Genomic DNA, 19,367 nt, shown 5'->3' with positions numbered 1-19,367 from the left:
TATAAAATTGGCATAATGGTGATTTTGAATTTTCCTTTTGTAGACTAAAATGTAGTATAAAATATATGCATGCAATATGGTAATATATCAGTGTATCTCATCAAAGCTTATTATAATTTAGCTCAATATTTAAGGTATTTTAATTACAAATTTTCAAGGAAATAAATACCACATTAGATAATTTTATCTCCTTCATAATAAAGTAACTTTATTTTACTTGCCATGTTGTACCTTTTAAAGTATTTTCTCACATTATTACATAATTTTTAAGCTCTAAATGTGATTTACATAGTTGCCCTCATGGTTTCAATTCTTTTAGAGTGTTCTCATTATTTATTATCTTTTTCAATCTAAAGATTCTGCAAGTCCTTCTAATGACAATTTTAGAAATAAGAAATTATACCAAACTATTACAATAAATACAAATTTTGAAATAATATTCCTCTTTATTTAAATGTTTATTTATTTTTGAGTGAGAGAGAGAGGACGATTGAGGGAAGGGTGCAGAGAGAGAGACAGAGGATCCGAAGCAGGCTCTGCACTGACAGCAGAGAGCCCCATTTGGGGCTCGAATTCACAAACTGCGAGATCATGACCTGAGCCAAAGTCAGACCCTTAACTGACTGAGCCACCTAGGCGCCCCTCAGATAATTTTCTAATTTAACAACCTTTGTTCTAATTTCTTTTCTATTTTTGCCTAAAGTTTTTGTTATATTTAGAAGACTAATATTATATATAAATTATCAGTCATTTCCTATTTAAACCATATTCTGAGCTGCCTTCCTAAATAGCTTTATTATGCAAATACAGAAGCAAAGGAGAAAGGTATGGAGGGTTTTTTAATGAAGGATAAAATTTTAGAGTTAGAAAAAAGACTAATTCCTCTTCTGGAATAACCTCTATAATGTCCTGTGACAGTTCTCAGGCCTGATATTTCTAGTGTAAGCTCTCAAATCAGTTCTTTACTCTGGGCTAATTAACTTCACATTTTGAAAACTTAATTTTCTTTCCCGTTCGTGTACTGTTGTTTACCATAAATCTCCATAACAATTTGATGATAACTTCCTATACCTTACTATTAAAGCATAAAAAGAAAACAGTAGTTAAAACAGTTTGATTCTAGTATGGTAACAGAGAGACCAGTGAGTAGAATAGATTCAAACATCTGGAAATGTAGTTTTTAAAAAAGGAGATGTTTCAAATGCATAGGGAAACAAGTTATTTGATTAAAAAAAAATACTAATATAACTGATTTGGCTATTTGGGAGAAATAAAAAGTTAAGCCCCTTTCCATTTCTTAGAGCCAAACAAATTGCAGAATGATTAAATATTTAAGAAACTTTACCCTCTCTCTCTACCCCTCCCCTGCTTGCACTCTGTCTCCCAAAAACAAATAAACATTTAAAAAAAATTTTTTAACTTTAAAGACCACAAGAAGTAATAGAAGAAAATAATGAGTAATCTTGTAATTTGAGGTATGGAAGGATCTAATTTTTAGTAAAAAACAAACAAACAAAAAAAAGAACAAGGCACTGTAAAGGGAGTGGTCAGTATGTCTGTGTCTGGCAGAAGTTAATATACCCATATGCAAAATTTAAACATGAAACTAGTAAAGAGCATTTGCATGGGTGCCTGGGTAACTCAGTCAGTTAAGCTTCTGACTCTTGATTTCGACTCAGGTTATGATCTCATAGTTTATGGGTTCGAGACCTGCATCAGTCCTTGTGCTGATAGCACAGAGCCTGCTTGGGATTTGACTTCTTTCTCGCTCTCGCTCTCTCTGTCTCTCTCTCTTTCTCCCCCACCCGATTTCATGCACACGTGCTCTCTCTCTCTCAAAATATATAACATTTTTCAAAAATTAAAATGAGTATTAAATACATGAAAAAAGTGTTCAACTCACTAATACTCAAAAACACACAAGTTAAAATTACCTGTCAGATTGGCAAAATTACAAAGATGGGTAAAACTTGGAACTGCATGTACAATACTAGTGGGAGTGTAAATTGGTATACCCTGCATTATTATGTATAATAGAATTTTAAATGTGTGCTGTTGACCTAGCAGTTAGGCATATAGAAATTTCTTTTAAGAAAATAAATAAAGGGACACCTGGCTGGCTCAGTTAGTTAAGCATCCAACTCTTGATTTCAGTTCAGGTCATGATCTTGAGGATTTTGAGATCAAGCACCGTGTGGGGCTCCACCCTGACTGTTTGGAGCCTGCTTGGGATTCTCTCTCTGCTTCCCCAACATGCATGCAAATTCTCTCACTCAAAATAAATTAAAAACATTTTTTAAAAATGAATATATTAACAAAGATGTTATAAACAATGTCCATAATGTATTAAGTGACAATAGCAGATTACAAAGCAAATAATCTCATTTTGTACATTTGTATATATATTAAATACGCACAAAAAATGCAGAAGGAAAAATTCTTCAAGGATATAGACTCAAACTAGTCGTATTCTCTAGATGTTATGAATATAAATGATTATCTATATCTAGCCATTTGAGAATTTTTTTCCTTTTATTATAAAAGTAAAAATTATAATTTTGAAATATGATTTTTCAAAGCTGCTTTCAGATTGAAAAAACAAACTTTGTAAGGACTTTTTTGCGACCGAATGGATTACTGTAACCTTAAAAAATGTATTCATATTTATTAGATAAAATTATGTACTAATTTCAAGTGATATTGTACACTTCTTTTAAAAAGCACATTTTATCCAGCCTAGATTAGATAAATTAACAAGTAGGGAGCAAGATTGTCACATTAAACATTTAAAATATTTATATGCTTTGCATTTGTTCAAAATGTGTGCATAGATATTTGATCTGGTGAATTGCTGTTTCATGCATAACTTTTATTTAGGTGTGGTTGTGGAAAGATAAGTTGTGAGTGTGCTAGCTTTTCTCACTATTAATTACCTATGTAAGAATTTTCAGCAACAATGCATACAGTTTTTTTTTTTTAAGTTTATTTTGAGACAGAGAAAGATTGGTTGGGGAGGGTCGTTTGTAAGGGACAGAGAGAAAAGGAGAGAATCGCAAGCAAGCTCTATGCTGTCAGCAGGGATCCTGACAAGGGGCTTGATTCCAGGAACTGTGAGATCTTGACCTGAGCCAAAATCAATAGTCTGATGCTTACCGACTGAGCCAACCAGATGCCCTCAATGCATATAACTTTAGGTCTTCATTTGCCCTGTCTAATGTTTATTAGTTATATTTATTGAAACATTTCATGCCTGTTGAACCCAATAATAAATAAAATCAGGGCTTCCATTTTAAATAATAAAATTCAATCAGTAAATAAAGAGCACAGTTTGTTTGACTTATGTATGAAAGCTTTAAAACGATTAAACTTAATGCTTGTTTTTGCTAGGTTCAAATCGTTCAATTTGGGTATTTTTATATTCATTGGAAATAAAGTTAAAGCTGTTTTATAGCATTCTCTCTATTAGAAATCTATTAGCTGGTACTTTGTATCCATTAGTGTAACCTTGATGTTCTTATAAGATCCTTAACTTTCAATATTATTTTTATCTTAATTGTATTTTATTATATTCTGAGTCTTTGACATTTAATGTTACATGCCTGGTATGAGTTGTAGCTTTGTTTTAATTATGTATTTGATTTAAGTGGAACAACCTTTTGGGAATCTACTATCCTCTCTTTATTAGGATACAGTGATTCCAAGTCCAGGTTCAACTGCTATAGATAATTGAAGATATTTGCAGTTAAATCATCAAAATCACACTTCTCAGTTATTAGTGAACCTGCCTTTTTTGTCTACTTTATTACAGGAATCATGGGTAAAGAAGGAAGACAAGCTGCAAGAAACAGTGACTATGCAATAGCTCGATTTAAATTCCTCTCCAAATTGCTTTTTGTTCATGGTCATTTTTATTATATTAGAATAGCTACCCTTGTACAGTATTTTTTTTATAAGGTGAGTTTCATGGAGATATAATCATTTACTGACAGTAATTTGACATTTTAATATAAGGTATATGGTTGCCATTCAAATTATTCTTAAAAGTACTTTCTATAAGTAAAAATAGCAATTTGTGGAATATACTTTGATTATTTTGTCCTAAGTCTACTGTGTACTGACAGCAAATCGGGTTGCCTGAGGCGAAGGGTGCAGGTGACAGCACAGACTGGAAGGGATATAAGGGAACTTTGCCTGCTAGAAAAGCTAATTGGATTGTGGTGGTGGTTACAGGGGTGCATAGATTTGTCAGCATCAAAATTCACCCTTAAAATTGATACATTTTATTCCATGCAAATTAAAATGTAATTAATTTGATTTTTCATGGTATTTTTTTCCTGAGCCAGTAATAAGTTTTAATTTAAGTCCAGTACAGTGGTTTCAAGTAGAGGTTTTTCATCTTTTGGTAGTCTAGTGAGACCCTTTGGTAGTCTAGTGAAATGCATAAACTACTCATTAGAGGGGTTTTATATGGATAAAGTAAAATACTCTTTAGGTTTACAAGGAAACTAATTACATTGAAATACCATTCTCTTTACCCCTTTGGGGAAGGTGAACTTCAAGGGAACCCATGTTAGGAGCTCCTGCCTACTAAGACATTTAATACAATATAGAGTATTCTATATTGCATATATTATAAATAATATCTATAAGCCAATAAAAGAACACATGTAGATTGCATATTACTAATAAAGTGATGGCAACCTTATTATAGATTATTTCTACCTTATTATAGCTTTTCTGTCTTAGAGCTTTTACTGTGATATAAGTACATATATTGAAATGGATTTTCATAATTCCATTTTATTATTTTAAATATTTTTATTTTAAAACTGTTATACCCTAAAGTTTAAATGTTTATTTTATTTATTTTTGAGAGAGAGAAAGAGTGTGAGCAGAGAGGGGAAGAGAGAATCCCAAGCAGGCTCTGTGCTGTCAGCACAGAGCCGGACATGGGGCTGGAACTCCCAGACTATGAGATCATGACCTGGAATGAAATCCAGAGTCAGATGCTTAACAGACTGAGCCATCCACGTGCCCCATAGCCTTATAGTTTAAATAAACCGTACTTATTGTCTCATAAATGAAAAGTATTGAATAATACCTGGAAGATTGTAAATTTAAAATTAAGGCATTGCTTAGCAATAAGAGCCGAAGATATTTTCATTCTAACATTTGAATTGCTGCTCAGAATTCTTTTAGACATTTTTAAACAATAGGACAAGTTCCTATGATTAGATCTTCTACTTAACATATCAGAAATTGTGTTTCTGGACTCTTTAATAAACCATTCTTAGAAATTATTCCCCTTTTAGACCAAAAAAATTTAATGATTTTCATTTAATCTTGTTTTCCAGAATGTGTGCTTTATCACACCCCAATTTTTATATCAGTTCTACTGTTTGTTTTCTCAACAAGTAAGTAAATAAAAGCTTCTGATTTATCCTTTTAGAATAAGGTGTGTGTATTCAGTTTTTGATAGATGCTTGGAGGTACTTTTTCTATTTTTCCTAGTCCTGCAAATAAATAGTCAATACTTCCCTAATTAGTATATTGGTCATATAAAATTGATAATATTTATTCTGATTTTCAGTTTAAAGTGAATGTTAATACTAAAATATATTTTGATTCTGGATGCTTTCTAAAAAACAAATATTAACTCTTAACAGTTTCTGAGAGAATTGTGGTAACTTTTTCAACTTCCATGTAATAAAGCTCAGTATCAAGCCATGTCAGAGTAACTGTTGGGGGATTACCTCATTATTTATTTTTTGACTCACAGAATTTTTTTGGATTGGGAAAGAAGTTTAGTAATTTGAGTGCAGGAATGACATACAGACTTTATCTCATAAGCTAACTCTAAATAACTGGTAGGGGCCACCAGGAATGCTGCTTTGAAAAGTATTCCGAAGCTATAGGCTCAGAGAGAAAACCCTGTAATTGGGTAATAGTAGTATCTGTAATGGGCACATATGGATCTTTGGTTGTACACGTGTCACGTATTTGCCATCTACTGTTTTATTTTGTAGAAAATGAAATTGAAATCCATAGAAATTTAGTAACTTGCCCAAGATCACATAGCTATGAAGTTAGTAACTAACCCCTACCAGGATCTACTGCTTTTGACTAATTGAGCACCCTTTTCACAAACCACACCATACATCTCTAATTGATCGAGATATTTCTTCTAATTTATTGAAATAAGAGCCTAATTATCTTAAGTTTTTCTTGAGTTGTCTCTATCCGTAATCACTGTTTTTGCTTCCATTTACAACCTGTAGCTCTCAGTTTCAAATATCTGCTTGGACATTGGTTGCCAGGAACGATGTGTGCTTATTTGAATGAGTTAGAGAATGCTATAGGAGCATATGATAAGGAAACCTAACCTATTTTGTTTAGGTTTTCGGAGAATTTACAGTACAGTTTGAGACAGATTTAATAACAAGAAAAGCAGTACATGAAGTGTAGGCAAAGTGCTAGGCACTTAGTACCAATAGTAGCACATACAGCTGTTTACATAGTAAGTTTTATCATCAAGGACTTGAGCCAGTGTTTAAAGTTTCATGGATCAGACCTTAAAGGCAGTGTAGGATTTAGATAGGAAGACAGAGTCATAAAAGCAAAACTATATGTGTATCCTACCAAGGAATAGTAAAAAGCCTAAGACGCATGTAGGAGAATTGTGTAAAGTAACATCACAGTGACCAAATTGTGGAGAATCTTGAAGTGTAGCCCCAGTTCACTATAATTCCATATCACTTGACATAACAAAATGTTCCAATTCCCACAAAGAATATAAATCTAGGAATATTACATGTTTGTGTCTATATAAGAAATAAATTGGAATTACTAAATTGGATTTTTGTATAAATTGAGAAAGCTATATAATTTTCATGCGTATTTCTAGTAGGCTTGTTTATGATCATATACATAACTAAACACAGTTTTGAATCTCAAAATTCCCACCAATTTCTCTTTCTAGACACTGTATGACAGCGTGTACCTGACTTTATACAATATCTGTTTTACTTCCCTACCTATACTAATATATAGTCTGTTGGAACAGCATATAGACCCTCATGTATTACAGAGCAAGCCTACCCTCTATCGGTAAGTATTTTCCAATACAATATTAAATGTCCATAACACTTCTGAGTACGTATAGTTTGTTACATAATTACCAGTTTTTGAAAGCATCTTATAAATAAGCAAATATATTAGGTAGTGTCTCAGTAATTAATATTTTACTAAGGAAATTACTTTAGTTTTATGACTTATAATTCTTGGATATCAAAGAAAAAAATTTAGTTTTTTGAAATGAACACTTTTGTACTAGGAATGCATTGGACAGTTGTATGATTTGCATTTACTGTTGCAAACCAGTAATATTCCATTTTATGTGCACAAAAAAAGTTACTCAGTAATTGGTTGTCTCCAGAGTTTCTAAAAATTTAGTTTGTTTTCTAGCATTGACAAATTAATGAGTTGTAATCAATGCAAAATGCAGGGTTGAGGACATTAATTCGCATTCCAGATCTTCTGGGTTATTTTTGCTTCCCCAGAACCAAGTAAGTAATCACAGAGATGTGGAACTATTCCTGAGGACCTAGCTCATGGTTCCCACATTAACCTGATGTCCATTCTTACAGAGGTATTCAGTCATCCAGAAATGGCAGTGACTCAGTTTGGTTTCCCAGGAGATCTGGGACTGGGCTTGACCTAAGATTAACAACAGACTGTTTTTCTTATATCAGCCTTTGGTGGATATGAAATCGATTTGGAGCCTCAATGTTGAGCCAAATTCATTGAATCAAACTGAAACAACTCCACTAAAAAGAGATAACCATAGCATAAACTGAATGTTTACAACAGAATATACCAGGGACAGATCAGCTTTTCACAATTAAACTGAATTATTATTTCTATATCATGTTTTTTTCTAAATGAGAAAATGTATTTGAATATATTAGATGAATTGGAAAGTGGTTACACATAATGTATACTCTAAACAGTATTTGTAAATTCAGGTATATACTTTCTGCTAATATTTTTAAGCAATTTTAAATTAAATATCTATCTCTTTATAGTTATGAAATCATCATAATAACGTAGTAGGTAAATAATAAATGTGAACCCTAATATCCTTTTTCTCCTTTTTTTTTTTTTTTTTAATATACAGAGACATTAGTAAAAACCGTCAACTAAGCATTAAAACATTTCTTTATTGGACCATCCTGGGTTTCAGTCATGCCTTTATTTTCTTTTATGGATCCTATTTTCTCATTGGAAAAGATATATCTCTGCTTGGGAATGGCCAGGTAAAATAGATCATTTCTTAAAGAATATTTGTTAAAAATTTCCTTTAGTCTGATCTTTGATAACTTTACCTCATAAAAAATAAAAGTAAAATTCAATTCAAGTTATAAAAGTATAGGTATTAAAATGCAATTATAAAAAGATTTCAAATAAAAGTTAAGCATTACCATATAGTCTTAATATGAAACTCAAGTTACTAGGCAGTTTTGCTGTTGAGAAATTAATTCACACAAGGGGATATATCCTTGCATGCTGTTCACTTCAGTATTGTGTTTTAATAATAATTAATGTCTATTCAGTGCTTAATTTTGCTAAGTGTTTTAACATGCTCCATCTCCATTAATCCTTATGATAATTTTATTGGAGAGGTATTATGATTCGCATTTTTCATATGAGAAATGAGGACTTAGTGTTTAGTTTTTGTTTTTTGGGTTTTGGGTTTTTTGGTATGCTTGGGAAGTGGCCACTGTTACTCTGTCCTGTTTGGAGAGCTCATTTCACTTCTGCGGAATTAGGCATCTCTTTCTAGGCTTAGTTAGATGAGTTAGGAAAGGAAGTGACACCATTGGTACTGTGGTAAATTGGAAATGCTTGTCACCTTTAGTTTCCCTTTCCCACTGGCAGTACTTAAGCATTGCAAAATATATTTTGAGACACAGAGATACAAGATTTATATTTGGGAGAATATGAAGTTTTATTTGTTTGGCAAAAATTTATTAAGGATCAAGCATATTTGTATACTATACTAGATTCTGGATATATGAGGTTAACTAAACACACTTGGTCACAAAGCTTAGAGTTGTGTGAGATACAAAAAATAAGCAAATACTAAAATATGCAAGTGCAATGAAGGAAATGGATTTCAATTGTAGAGAGGTTTTTTAGCCAAATATTCCTTCAGGATGTAGTGCAGGAACATACATAGTACTGCCACTTCTCTTGAGGACATGTTCAGCCTGATTTGGACAAAAATATGATCTTCTTTTGTATAGTATAAAGATTACAGCACTTCCCAAATACTACCTTTTATTGAGTTCTTTCTTTCTGCCATTAACATTCTTTGTGCATGTTAGCTTATTAAATTGTAACTCTGAGGAAAATATCGATTACTTTTTGCAGATTAGAAAATTAACCTTGGAGAGGTTAAGAAACTTGCCTCAGGTCACACAATAAATAAATTACAAGAAGTCACACATTAGTAATTTCTTTGCCCATTTTTTAATTGGATTATTTGTTTTTTGGGTGTTGAGTTTTACAAGTTCTTTATATTATTTGAATACTAACCCTTTATTGGCTTTGTCATTTGTAAATATTTTCTCCCATTCCATTGATTGCCTTTTAGTTTTGCTAATTATTTCCTTCATTGTGCAGAAGCTTTTTATTTTGATGTAGTCCTAGTAGTTTATTTTTCCTTTTGTTTCCCTTGCCTCTGGAAAAGCTCCTGACGCTGTTGTCAAAGAAGTTCTTGCCTGTGTTCTCCTCTAGGATTTTTATGGTTTCAGGTTTCACATTTAGGCCTTTAATCCATTTTGAATTTATTTTTGTGTATGGTGTAAGAAAGTGGTCCAGTTTCTTTTGCATGTTGCTGTCCACTTTTCCCAACACCATTTGTTGTTGAAGAGATAGTCTTTTTCCCATTGGATATTCTTTCCTGCTTTGTAAAAGAATCTGATACCTTTTCTTTTAACTACCTTAACATTTTTAAGAGTACAGGTTCAGTTGTGTTAAGTATATCCATACTGTTGTACAATTAAGTATATCCATACTGTTGTACAATAGATCTTCAGAACTTACTCATTTTGCAAAACTGAAGCTCTATAAACAACTGCCCATTTCCTCCTCTTCTCAGCCCCTGGAAATCACCAATTCTGCTTTCTCTTTCTAAGAATTTGACTACCTATGAAATCTTTTTTTTTTTAATGTTTTTTATTTATTTTTGAGAGAGAGAGAGACAGCATGAGCAGGGGAGGGTCAGAAAGAGGAGTCACAGGATCTGAAGACAGGCTCCAGGCTCTGAGCTATCGGTCAGCACAGAGCCTGATGTGGGCTCGAACCCATGAACCATGAGATCATGACCTGAGCCAAAGTCGGATGTTTAACTGACTGAGCACAATTTACAAAGCCTTTCTACCTGCCATATTATTTTCTCTCAGCTTCTGTACTTAATTTGGCTCCTTTACTGACTGTTTCTTTCAGTCTTCTCTTCCTACCCTCAGAATCAGGGCTTCCCACCTTCTGTACTAATGATATTTTGAGCCAGATAATTTAATTGTAAGGATTCACCCTAGGAGTTGTAGGATGTTATGCAGCATGCCTAGCTTCTACCCACTAGATACCAGTAGCATATATGCATGTACCGCTCTCTCCGCACCCCCCCCCCCCAGTATGACAGATGTCTCTAGACCCAGCCAAATGTCCCTTGGGAGACAAAATCACTCCCACTTGAGAACCACTTTTCTAAATGGAGCAGTGGCACAGGGCTTAATACTCTGACATTTTTTCTTCTTCATCTGTATATAGGGTGAACTCATTCTTCTCATCATCTAAATACTGCTTATCTGCTGAGAATTCTCTGCCAGCTCTCCTCAGGGTCAAATCACTGCCTTCTCCACTTAACAAATCACATAGGCCTCTCAGACTTAAGATAGCTAAACAGAACTTTGTCTTCTGCAGACCTGTTTCCCTTCCAGTTTTCTCTGTATTAACAGATAGAACCACTTTTTACTCAATTGTTCAGTTAAGTTTAGGAATCATTTTTTTTTTAATTTCACTACTCTCACAACTACTATGCAGTTATACTGGTTCTAGTGTCACATATATCCTGAATGTTTCCACTTCTTTCCACATAGTCCAGACTCCACCACTTTTCTCCTGAGCTGTAGTTACTGCCTCTGCCTTCTCCTGCTTCTGTTATTCCATTTTCTACTCTCTATTCACACAGCAGCCTAGGTGGTCCTTTAAAAATGAAAATTTGATCATCTAATGACCTGCACAAAATCATCCAGTGATTTATTACAGTATAAAAAAAATTTCATCCATCCTGACTCCATCTACCTGTTGGACTGTTTTTCCTACACCCTTCCTTTTATTCACTGTACTCTAGCCATATTAGCTATCTTGTTCTTAAATCACTGTGCTCTCCAATTAGGACCTCTGCACTTGTTTTTTTCCGACCTGGATGCTTTCCTCCCACGTGGGCATATGACTGACTCCCCTATTCATTCAAGTCTGCTGAAACATTACTGGGTCGAATAGACTTTTCAGCCCCACTCCAGTAAAATGTTCTCTTTCTCAGCTTCCATTACTTTTTGACACCCACCTCCTATTAAAATTTATTTTTTTCATAGCAGTAGTCTCTACCTAAAAGTATGTATTTTTAGTAAGTTTATTATATGTATCCTTTACTGTGTAAGCTTCATGACTTCAGGAACTTTATCTTCTCACCGCTTTATTCCCAAGGCCTGGGGTGATGCTTGGCATATAAAGGATACTCAGTTACTCTTTGTTGAGTATACAAATGGTGAATGATCCTTTGTAATTTGGCATACAAATTTGACTTTATTAAATAAAGAGGTAACAAATTCAGCAGGAAGAAGTGATCCAGAAAACAGTTTGTGATAGAAAACCTTTTGAGCATCTTTCTCTTCTGAACGGGGGTTTATCCAAGTTTAGGAAAGTCTGAACATTACACATTTTGGCAGGCCCTCTTTAAGGGGAAAAAATGCAACTATAAATGCAGACTTCACTGTACATGAACATGTAACTGAATGACATAAATAGTTCCATTTCCCTTAACCCAAGCCAATGTAATGAATGAGCCCAACTCAAAATATCTGTAGCCTGATCCTCAAAATGCCGTCTGCCATTTACTTTATCACCAGCCGGTTCAAGCAGAAGTCAGAATGGAAAGACGTCTTAACGGATTTATTTGAAATATATTACTTTCAATGTTAAAAAAGAAAACCAAAGTTGGAGACATCACAGTCCCGGACTTTAGCCTCTGCGACAAAGCTGTTACCATCAAGACAGTATGGTATTGGCACAAAAACAGACAGATAGACCCATGGAATAGAATAGAGAACCCAGAATTGCACCCACAAATGTATAGCCAGCTTATCTTTGACAAAGCAGGAAAGAGTATCCAATGGGAAAAAAAGACAGTCTGTTCAGCAAATGGTGCTAGAAGAACTGGACAGCAACATGCAGAAGAATGAAACTAGACCACTTTCTTACACCATACACAAAAATATACCCAAAATGGATGAAAGACCTAAATGTGAGATAGGAAACCATCAAAACCCTAGAGGAGAAAATAGGCAACCTCTTTGACCACAGCTGCAGCAACTTCTTCTTATGCTCTCAGAAGGCAAGGGAAATAAAAGCAAAAATGAACTATTGGGACTTCATCAAGATAAAAAAGGTTCTGCACTGCAAAGGAAACAATCAACAAAACTAAAAGGTAACCAAAGGAATGGGAGAAGATATTTGCAAATGACCTATCGGATAAAGGGTTAGTATCCAAAATCTATAAGGAACTTAACCAAATTCAACACCCGAAAAACAAATAATCCAGTGAAGAAATGGGCAGAAGGCATAAATAGACACTTTTCCAAAGACATACAGATTGCTAAAAGATACATGAAAAGATGTTCAATGTTGCTTATCATCAGGGAAAGACAAATCAAAATCACACTGAGACACTACTTCACACCAGTCGGAGTGGCTAAAATTAGCAACTCTGGAAACAACAGATGCTGGCAAGGATGTGGAGAAACAGGAACCCTCTTGCACTGTTGGTGGGAATGTAAACTGGTGCCGCCACTCTAGAAAACAGTGTGAAGGTTCCTCAAAAAATTAAAAATAGAACTCTCTAATGACCCAGCAATAGCACTACTAGGAATTTATCCAAAGGATACAGGAATGCCGATTCATAGGAGCACATGTACCTCAATGTTTCTGGTAGCACTTTCAGCAATACCCAGATTATGGAAAGAGCCCAAATGTCTATCAACTGATGAATTGATAAAGAAGATGTAGTATGTATATATATGTGTGTACACATATGTATACATAGAATACTACTTGGCAGTGAGAAAGAGTGAAATCCTGCCATTTGCAACAACGTGAATGGAACTGGAGGGTACTATGCTAAGTGCATAAGTCAGAGAAAGACAGATACCATGTTTTCACTAATATGTAGAATTTGAGAAATTTAACAGAAGACCATGGAGGGAGGGAAGGAAAAAAATAGTTTCAAACAGAGAGGAAGGCAAACCATAAGAGACTTAAATACAGAGAACAAACTGAAGGTAATGAGTGGGTGGGGGAAAGGGGAAAATGGGTGGTGGACATTGAAGAGGGCATGTGTTGGAATGAGCACTGGGTGTTGTATGTAAATGATGAGTCATGGGAATCTACTCCTGAAGCCAAGAGCACATTGTATATACTGTATATTAGCTAACTTGACAATATGCTATATATTTCTAAAAAATAATAAAGACAAACCTCAAAAAATATATTACTTTCACTAATTTTACAAAACAATAACAAGACTACGTGAATGTGTTTCTACAGCCCTCTCTGTGGCCTTAAATGCAAGAGGGAGCTCTAAGTTCTCATCTGTTTGTAAGGAAGAAACTACTAGCTCTAAATCTTGGCCCAGCAAAAACAGATACTCATGGATAGACGTGTAGTTGTTACTACCTCCAAGTACAGGTTCCTTGGCTGCATCAAATAAATATATGTCCCCAAAGCCCAGAAAAAGGTAACACGCACTCCTCCAGGAGCGGAGTTGAGTGAACCCATTGATTTTAGGTATTTCCAGGTCATTTCTAGAGATAATAAAAGCAAGAAAATGAGGGGTTTAATATGACTTTTCCATTCATTTACTCTTGAAAATCAACTCCCAACATAGCCTCAAATGAAAGAATATTCATTGATGTTTCATTATTGATGATAGTAGCTATTATTTTTTGATTGCTTATTATCTACCAGGTAGCCTGCCATTTTTACATATTCTAATTCTTACTGAAACCTATAAAGTTCTTACCCCATTTTACAAATGAAAAAAGATACCGACAGGTTAAGTAATGTTTCAAGTAAATAGCTAAGTGTTAGACATCAGTAATAAAAAAAAACATTTTAAATAATTTTTTAAACCAATGGTAAGAACTCTTTGTATACTTAATTAACTTAAACTTCTGATTTTGTTCTTATTTGTGGAAATTAAATCCTGACATGCTTTGGGGATTCTGCATTTTTAATAAATCTCAGTAAATTTTAGCTATAAATCCCAGAAAAATACTTGCTGACTGGCATTAACCACATTTTGATATAGGCTTCTTTGAAAATAATTCCATTGGACATGATCTTTCCTTGCAGGTATTAGTTTTGTATGTAAATTTCTTTTCTGCTGCTCTCCTGTGCTGTGTCCAAAAATACAGTGTCAGGTGATCTGCCATAACTTCTGGTTGGAATGGTTTTGGAAGACGGTTGTGATTGAAGAGTTATTATTTTTATTGTGTGAGATGAATAAAGCAGTCACTAATAACTATCATTCTAACTAAAAACACCCTGTGTCACACAGTTTCAAAGCCATCTTTGGGTTTCTAATCTGATAATGTTATCAAAGGATAACTTTTACATGACAGTAATAAACATAATCATGCTTTATGGTGTTTTTTTTTTCATACTGCTTTAACTTTACAAATGTAGTCACAGATTTCAAATGTACCTGGCTTAAATAATGCACGTGATTTTTAGTAAAGAATGAAGTTATATGTATTTTTTTGCCTTACATCTGATTTAGCATCTTATTAATACATAATGGAGTAATGGGGTTTTTTTTGTTTTGTTTTTTTGTTTTCCGTTTAGATGTTTGGAAACTGGACATTTGGCACCTTGGTTTTCACAGTAATGGTTATTACAGTCACAGTCAAGGTATGATGCAGAAATTAGAAATAGAGACACATTTTGTATCTGTATAATTCATAGTTAATTTTCTTTGTTTTTTTAACTATAGATATTTTTCTCTTTTTACTTCTTTTTAAGTCATGATTTCACTGATTGCTATTTTAATAATTCATTTTAAATTTTATTAAAAAACCTTTAAGTTCATTATTTTGGAAAGCCTCAGCTGACTTTTATGGTCAAATAAATGTTAACCTCACAATATTCATCTCTGAAATTTTACTTCTCTGTATATAATGATAAATAACACAGGTTGTTTTACTCCATGGAATAGAGATTAAAGTATTCATGAAATTTCAGTGCTACTTCTCATAGAAGAAAAACATTATAAACTTGAAATTATTCGATTTCATTTGGACCCTTTCATTAATATTTATCTTCTGAGGAACTTTGCCATAGGAACCTTGGGCACTTAAAATTATTACATTTTATTCTTGAATTTCATATGAGAGGTTTAATTTAAGTACATATCATTTTGTATTAAAGATTTAAAAATAAAATTTTTTTAGATGGCTTTGGAAACTCATTTTTGGACCTGGATCAACCATCTTGTTACCTGGGGATCTATTATATTCTATTTTGTATTTTCTTTGTTTTATGGAGGGATTCTCTGGTGAGTAACTGTATTATATTTTAATTATATTGATTCAACTCTATATTAGATCATATTATAAACAAATTCTGCTCAGAATAATTTTGAGACCCTATTTGATAATAAATTTGCTTCTTTCAGTTGATCGTACTGTTAGGGAGAAGAAAAATTAACAATTACTGAGTATCTACTATGTTCTAGTGGTTTTAACCTACGATATTATCTCCATTTTTTTCAGTATGGAAACTGAGTCCCAAGATAACAAAGGTTAAGAAGTAGCAAAGCTAGGTTTTAAACCACAGTTGTTTTACTCCACAATTCAAATTACATTAACCATATTACCTCTAAATCAATGTACATAATATAAGTCATAAAGAACCATTATTCTTATGAATGAGTTAACTTCTCTTTCAAAAGTAGGTAATATGCTTCATCTTTATTGCTAAAATCAGATATTCTGCCACTCTTACAGATTGAAAATTAATTTCTCGCATAAGATTCTTTAGTAAGTGAGAATCTAAAATCTCTCCTTTGAAAAATTTATATTACATTTGCCTGCTGTGTCTTTGGTGCCGATATCAGGCAGAAAATTACGGAAAGTAGGCAAAAAAATCTTAGATTAAATATTAACCTCCGTTTAGGATCATATAAGGATACCCTTATCATTTATAATGTTTATTTTTCATTCTCTTTATTTCTTCTGTATTTTCCCATATTCTTTAGAAGTGATATATACAAAAATCCCAAAAAGAATGTCGCAACTGTGCCTACTACTTATGTAGAATTAGTCATTGTGAGTGTATTTATTGTAAAACACATTTTTAGAGAAGACCCTCTAAGTAGAGACTTTCAGCCTAGGATCTGGGTAATCAGTATTTAATTGCTTAGTGGAAAGTATTTTGTTACATACTTTTCCTTGCTGTTCTTGGTCTCTTAAGTCTATATTACTGTATAATTCTTTTGATATCCTACTACTCAGGTATAGTTATCCAATCAGCTACTAATAATAAAAACTATAGTTGTTGAAAGTAATTAAATTGGGTTTTATTACTAATTCCAAATTTTGAAGTATTCTTAAAATTATGATGTTCTAATATAGTGGATTTGCATGATGCTAAGAAATTGTCTTATCAGTTTTCTTTTTACAAAAATTTTTTAAATGTTTATTTTTGAAATGAGGGAGAGGCAGAGTGCGAACAGGGGAGGGGCAGAGAGAGAGAGGGAGACACAGAATCCAAAGTAGGTTCTGGGCTCTAAGCTGTAATCACAGACTCCAACACAGGATTTAAACTCATAAACTGTGAGATCATGACCTGAGCCAAAGTTGAACACTTAGCCAACTGAGCCACCCAGGTGCCCCAGTTTTCTACTTTAATAAGCCTACCTTCTTTCTTTGCAGGCCATTTTTGAGCTCCCAGAATATGTACTTTGTATTTATTCAGCTCCTATCAAGTGGTTCTGCTTGGTTTGCCATAATACTCATGGTTGTTACATGTCTACTTCTTGATATTGTGAAGAAAGTATTTGAACGACAGCTCCATCCTACAAATACTGAAAAGGCGCAGGTAATCACTTTTTATATATAATACCTTTTTAATTAGAGGTCTGTAATGATGCATAGCTGTCATTATAATTGGCTTATATCACAGAATTATCCATTCTTGTATCAAGTGTTTTGCAAAATAAATATTGTTAAATATATTTTTTAGTTTCTTGTTTCTGTTAATTTTGACTCCTGGCAAATTAAAATTTTCTTAAATTATATTTTAGTAATAGAGCACTAGATTTTAAATAGAAGACTATCAAGTTATGTCCAGATAATAATGGTAAATATGTTTTAAATAACATTATTACAGCATTCCATCAGGGATATATAATTGGGCTAAATCCATGTATTTAGTTACATTAGAATGCTAATACTTTTCAGGTTACATTGTTTTCAACAAGAGTCTGAAATAAGTTCTTTAAAGAATTTTACAGAATAGATTTTTGAAAAATATTCTTACTAAATGCATATAACAAATATTAAGCTATAGCAAATATTAGCAATATGTTATATAGTGTTTAAGAATATGGTCTTTAGGTCCTGGTAATTCTCAGTTCAAAACCCAGTTCTACCACTTGGTAGCTCTGTAACTCCTGAGTCTCCATTTCCTCATGAGTAGTAAAATTATGATAGAACTATCTATTTCATTATCTTTATAATGAGGATTAAGTGAAATAATGTTCAGCAACATAGTAGATGCTCAAGAAATAATAGCTTTTTAATTGAATGTGCCATTTTGTATATTTGACTTGTACATGGTTGAGATTTTTTCTGCATATTTGCTACATGCTAAGCAAATTTTGTTTAAAGTTTAAAAATTTAGTTGCACATTCAAAAATAGAATAATCGCTCCCTTAAGCATTTAGTGATCTGGTTGGGTTCCTAAACGATATATTAGCTTTAATTTCAATTGATCATATCCACATTTCTTTAGCATTTATGTGCTTTGGTAACTAAGCCCTAGCCCATATACATCCCAATTCCATTGAATCAGTGTAGGCCTCTGAAGCATGACAAACTTAATTCGAATACAGTTTTAACTATTTATGAAACATATGTCTCTAATCAAGTCACATCCCTAAGCCTCAATTTCCTCCTCTGTAAAATCAGAATAATAATTACTTACCTTTATAGGATTGTCGAGATAATAAATATAAAGCACCTAACCCTGGGCCTGTACATAATGATTCCTTAGTAAAAGCATCATAATTATCAGGACAGTGAGAATGTTGCTCTGTGATACTAATATCCATATGGGGCCGAAGAAATCTGCATAATTGATTACTTTGCCTGTGCACATATAGTTGTATCAGTATGGACAGACTTTTCTATTCTGCATTATATCCCTTAAATATATATCAAAAAGGTTTGCTTACTTTTTTCTAATCTTCAGACATAAATATTTATAGTAAGAGAGTACTATTTTTAATACATTGCCTATTACACTTTTTCTAGACCTTTATGGATAACACATTTGTCTCCCCCTCTTGGTCTATATAAAGTTATATTTCACCAAAATATATTAACGACACCACTTTTAAAACTTAATTCTTTATAAAAGTAAATAATCAAATTTATTAATGCTTATCTTTAGATACATGAGAACATTTGCAAACTTATGTCTTTATAGCGATTTCTTAATGATTATAAAAAGTGATAATAGTTCTTGCTACCTTTTCTATGGTCTGTTTTTAAAGGATTACATAGGAAATATTTGTTACCTTAAGGTAGACCTTTGGACCAGAAAAAGCTGGTCTAAACTCAGTTTTTTTAAACTCACTTTTAAATGACTTGACCAGATGTTCTATTGTGGTCCAATCCAAAGAGGAAATGTCTACTTCCATTCAGGGATCTTCTAACCTGTTGGGTTGTTTTGTGGTTTTTTTTTTCTTTTTTGCTGAACCAGCATATAATTATTCACATCCTATGTGTGACATTATTTCTTTG

General features: G+C 33.0%; 1 protein-coding gene across 1 annotated transcript in view; it reads left to right on the top strand.

Annotated features, from left to right (window-relative positions):
- ATP11B (ATPase phospholipid transporting 11B (putative)) overlaps positions 1 to 19,367 on the top strand; it is a 118,974-nt gene that overhangs the window by 82,610 nt on the left and 16,997 nt on the right. The window contains exons 24-30 of the mRNA XM_029938739.1: positions 3,809 to 3,954; positions 5,355 to 5,414; positions 6,980 to 7,107; positions 8,177 to 8,315; positions 15,187 to 15,252; positions 15,792 to 15,895; positions 17,274 to 17,439. Coding sequence (XP_029794599.1) covers positions 3,809 to 3,954; positions 5,355 to 5,414; positions 6,980 to 7,107; positions 8,177 to 8,315; positions 15,187 to 15,252; positions 15,792 to 15,895; positions 17,274 to 17,439 — 809 coding nt within the window. The remainder of the gene's footprint in view (positions 1 to 3,808; positions 3,955 to 5,354; positions 5,415 to 6,979; positions 7,108 to 8,176; positions 8,316 to 15,186; positions 15,253 to 15,791; positions 15,896 to 17,273; positions 17,440 to 19,367) is intronic.

The sequence above is a fragment of the Suricata suricatta genome, chromosome 5 (genome assembly GCF_006229205.1).
Source record: "Suricata suricatta isolate VVHF042 chromosome 5, meerkat_22Aug2017_6uvM2_HiC, whole genome shotgun sequence".
Taxonomy (NCBI): domain Eukaryota; kingdom Metazoa; phylum Chordata; class Mammalia; order Carnivora; family Herpestidae; genus Suricata; species Suricata suricatta.
Note: the sequence above shows the minus strand (reverse complement) of the source record. Positions and strands in the feature narration are given on the sequence as shown.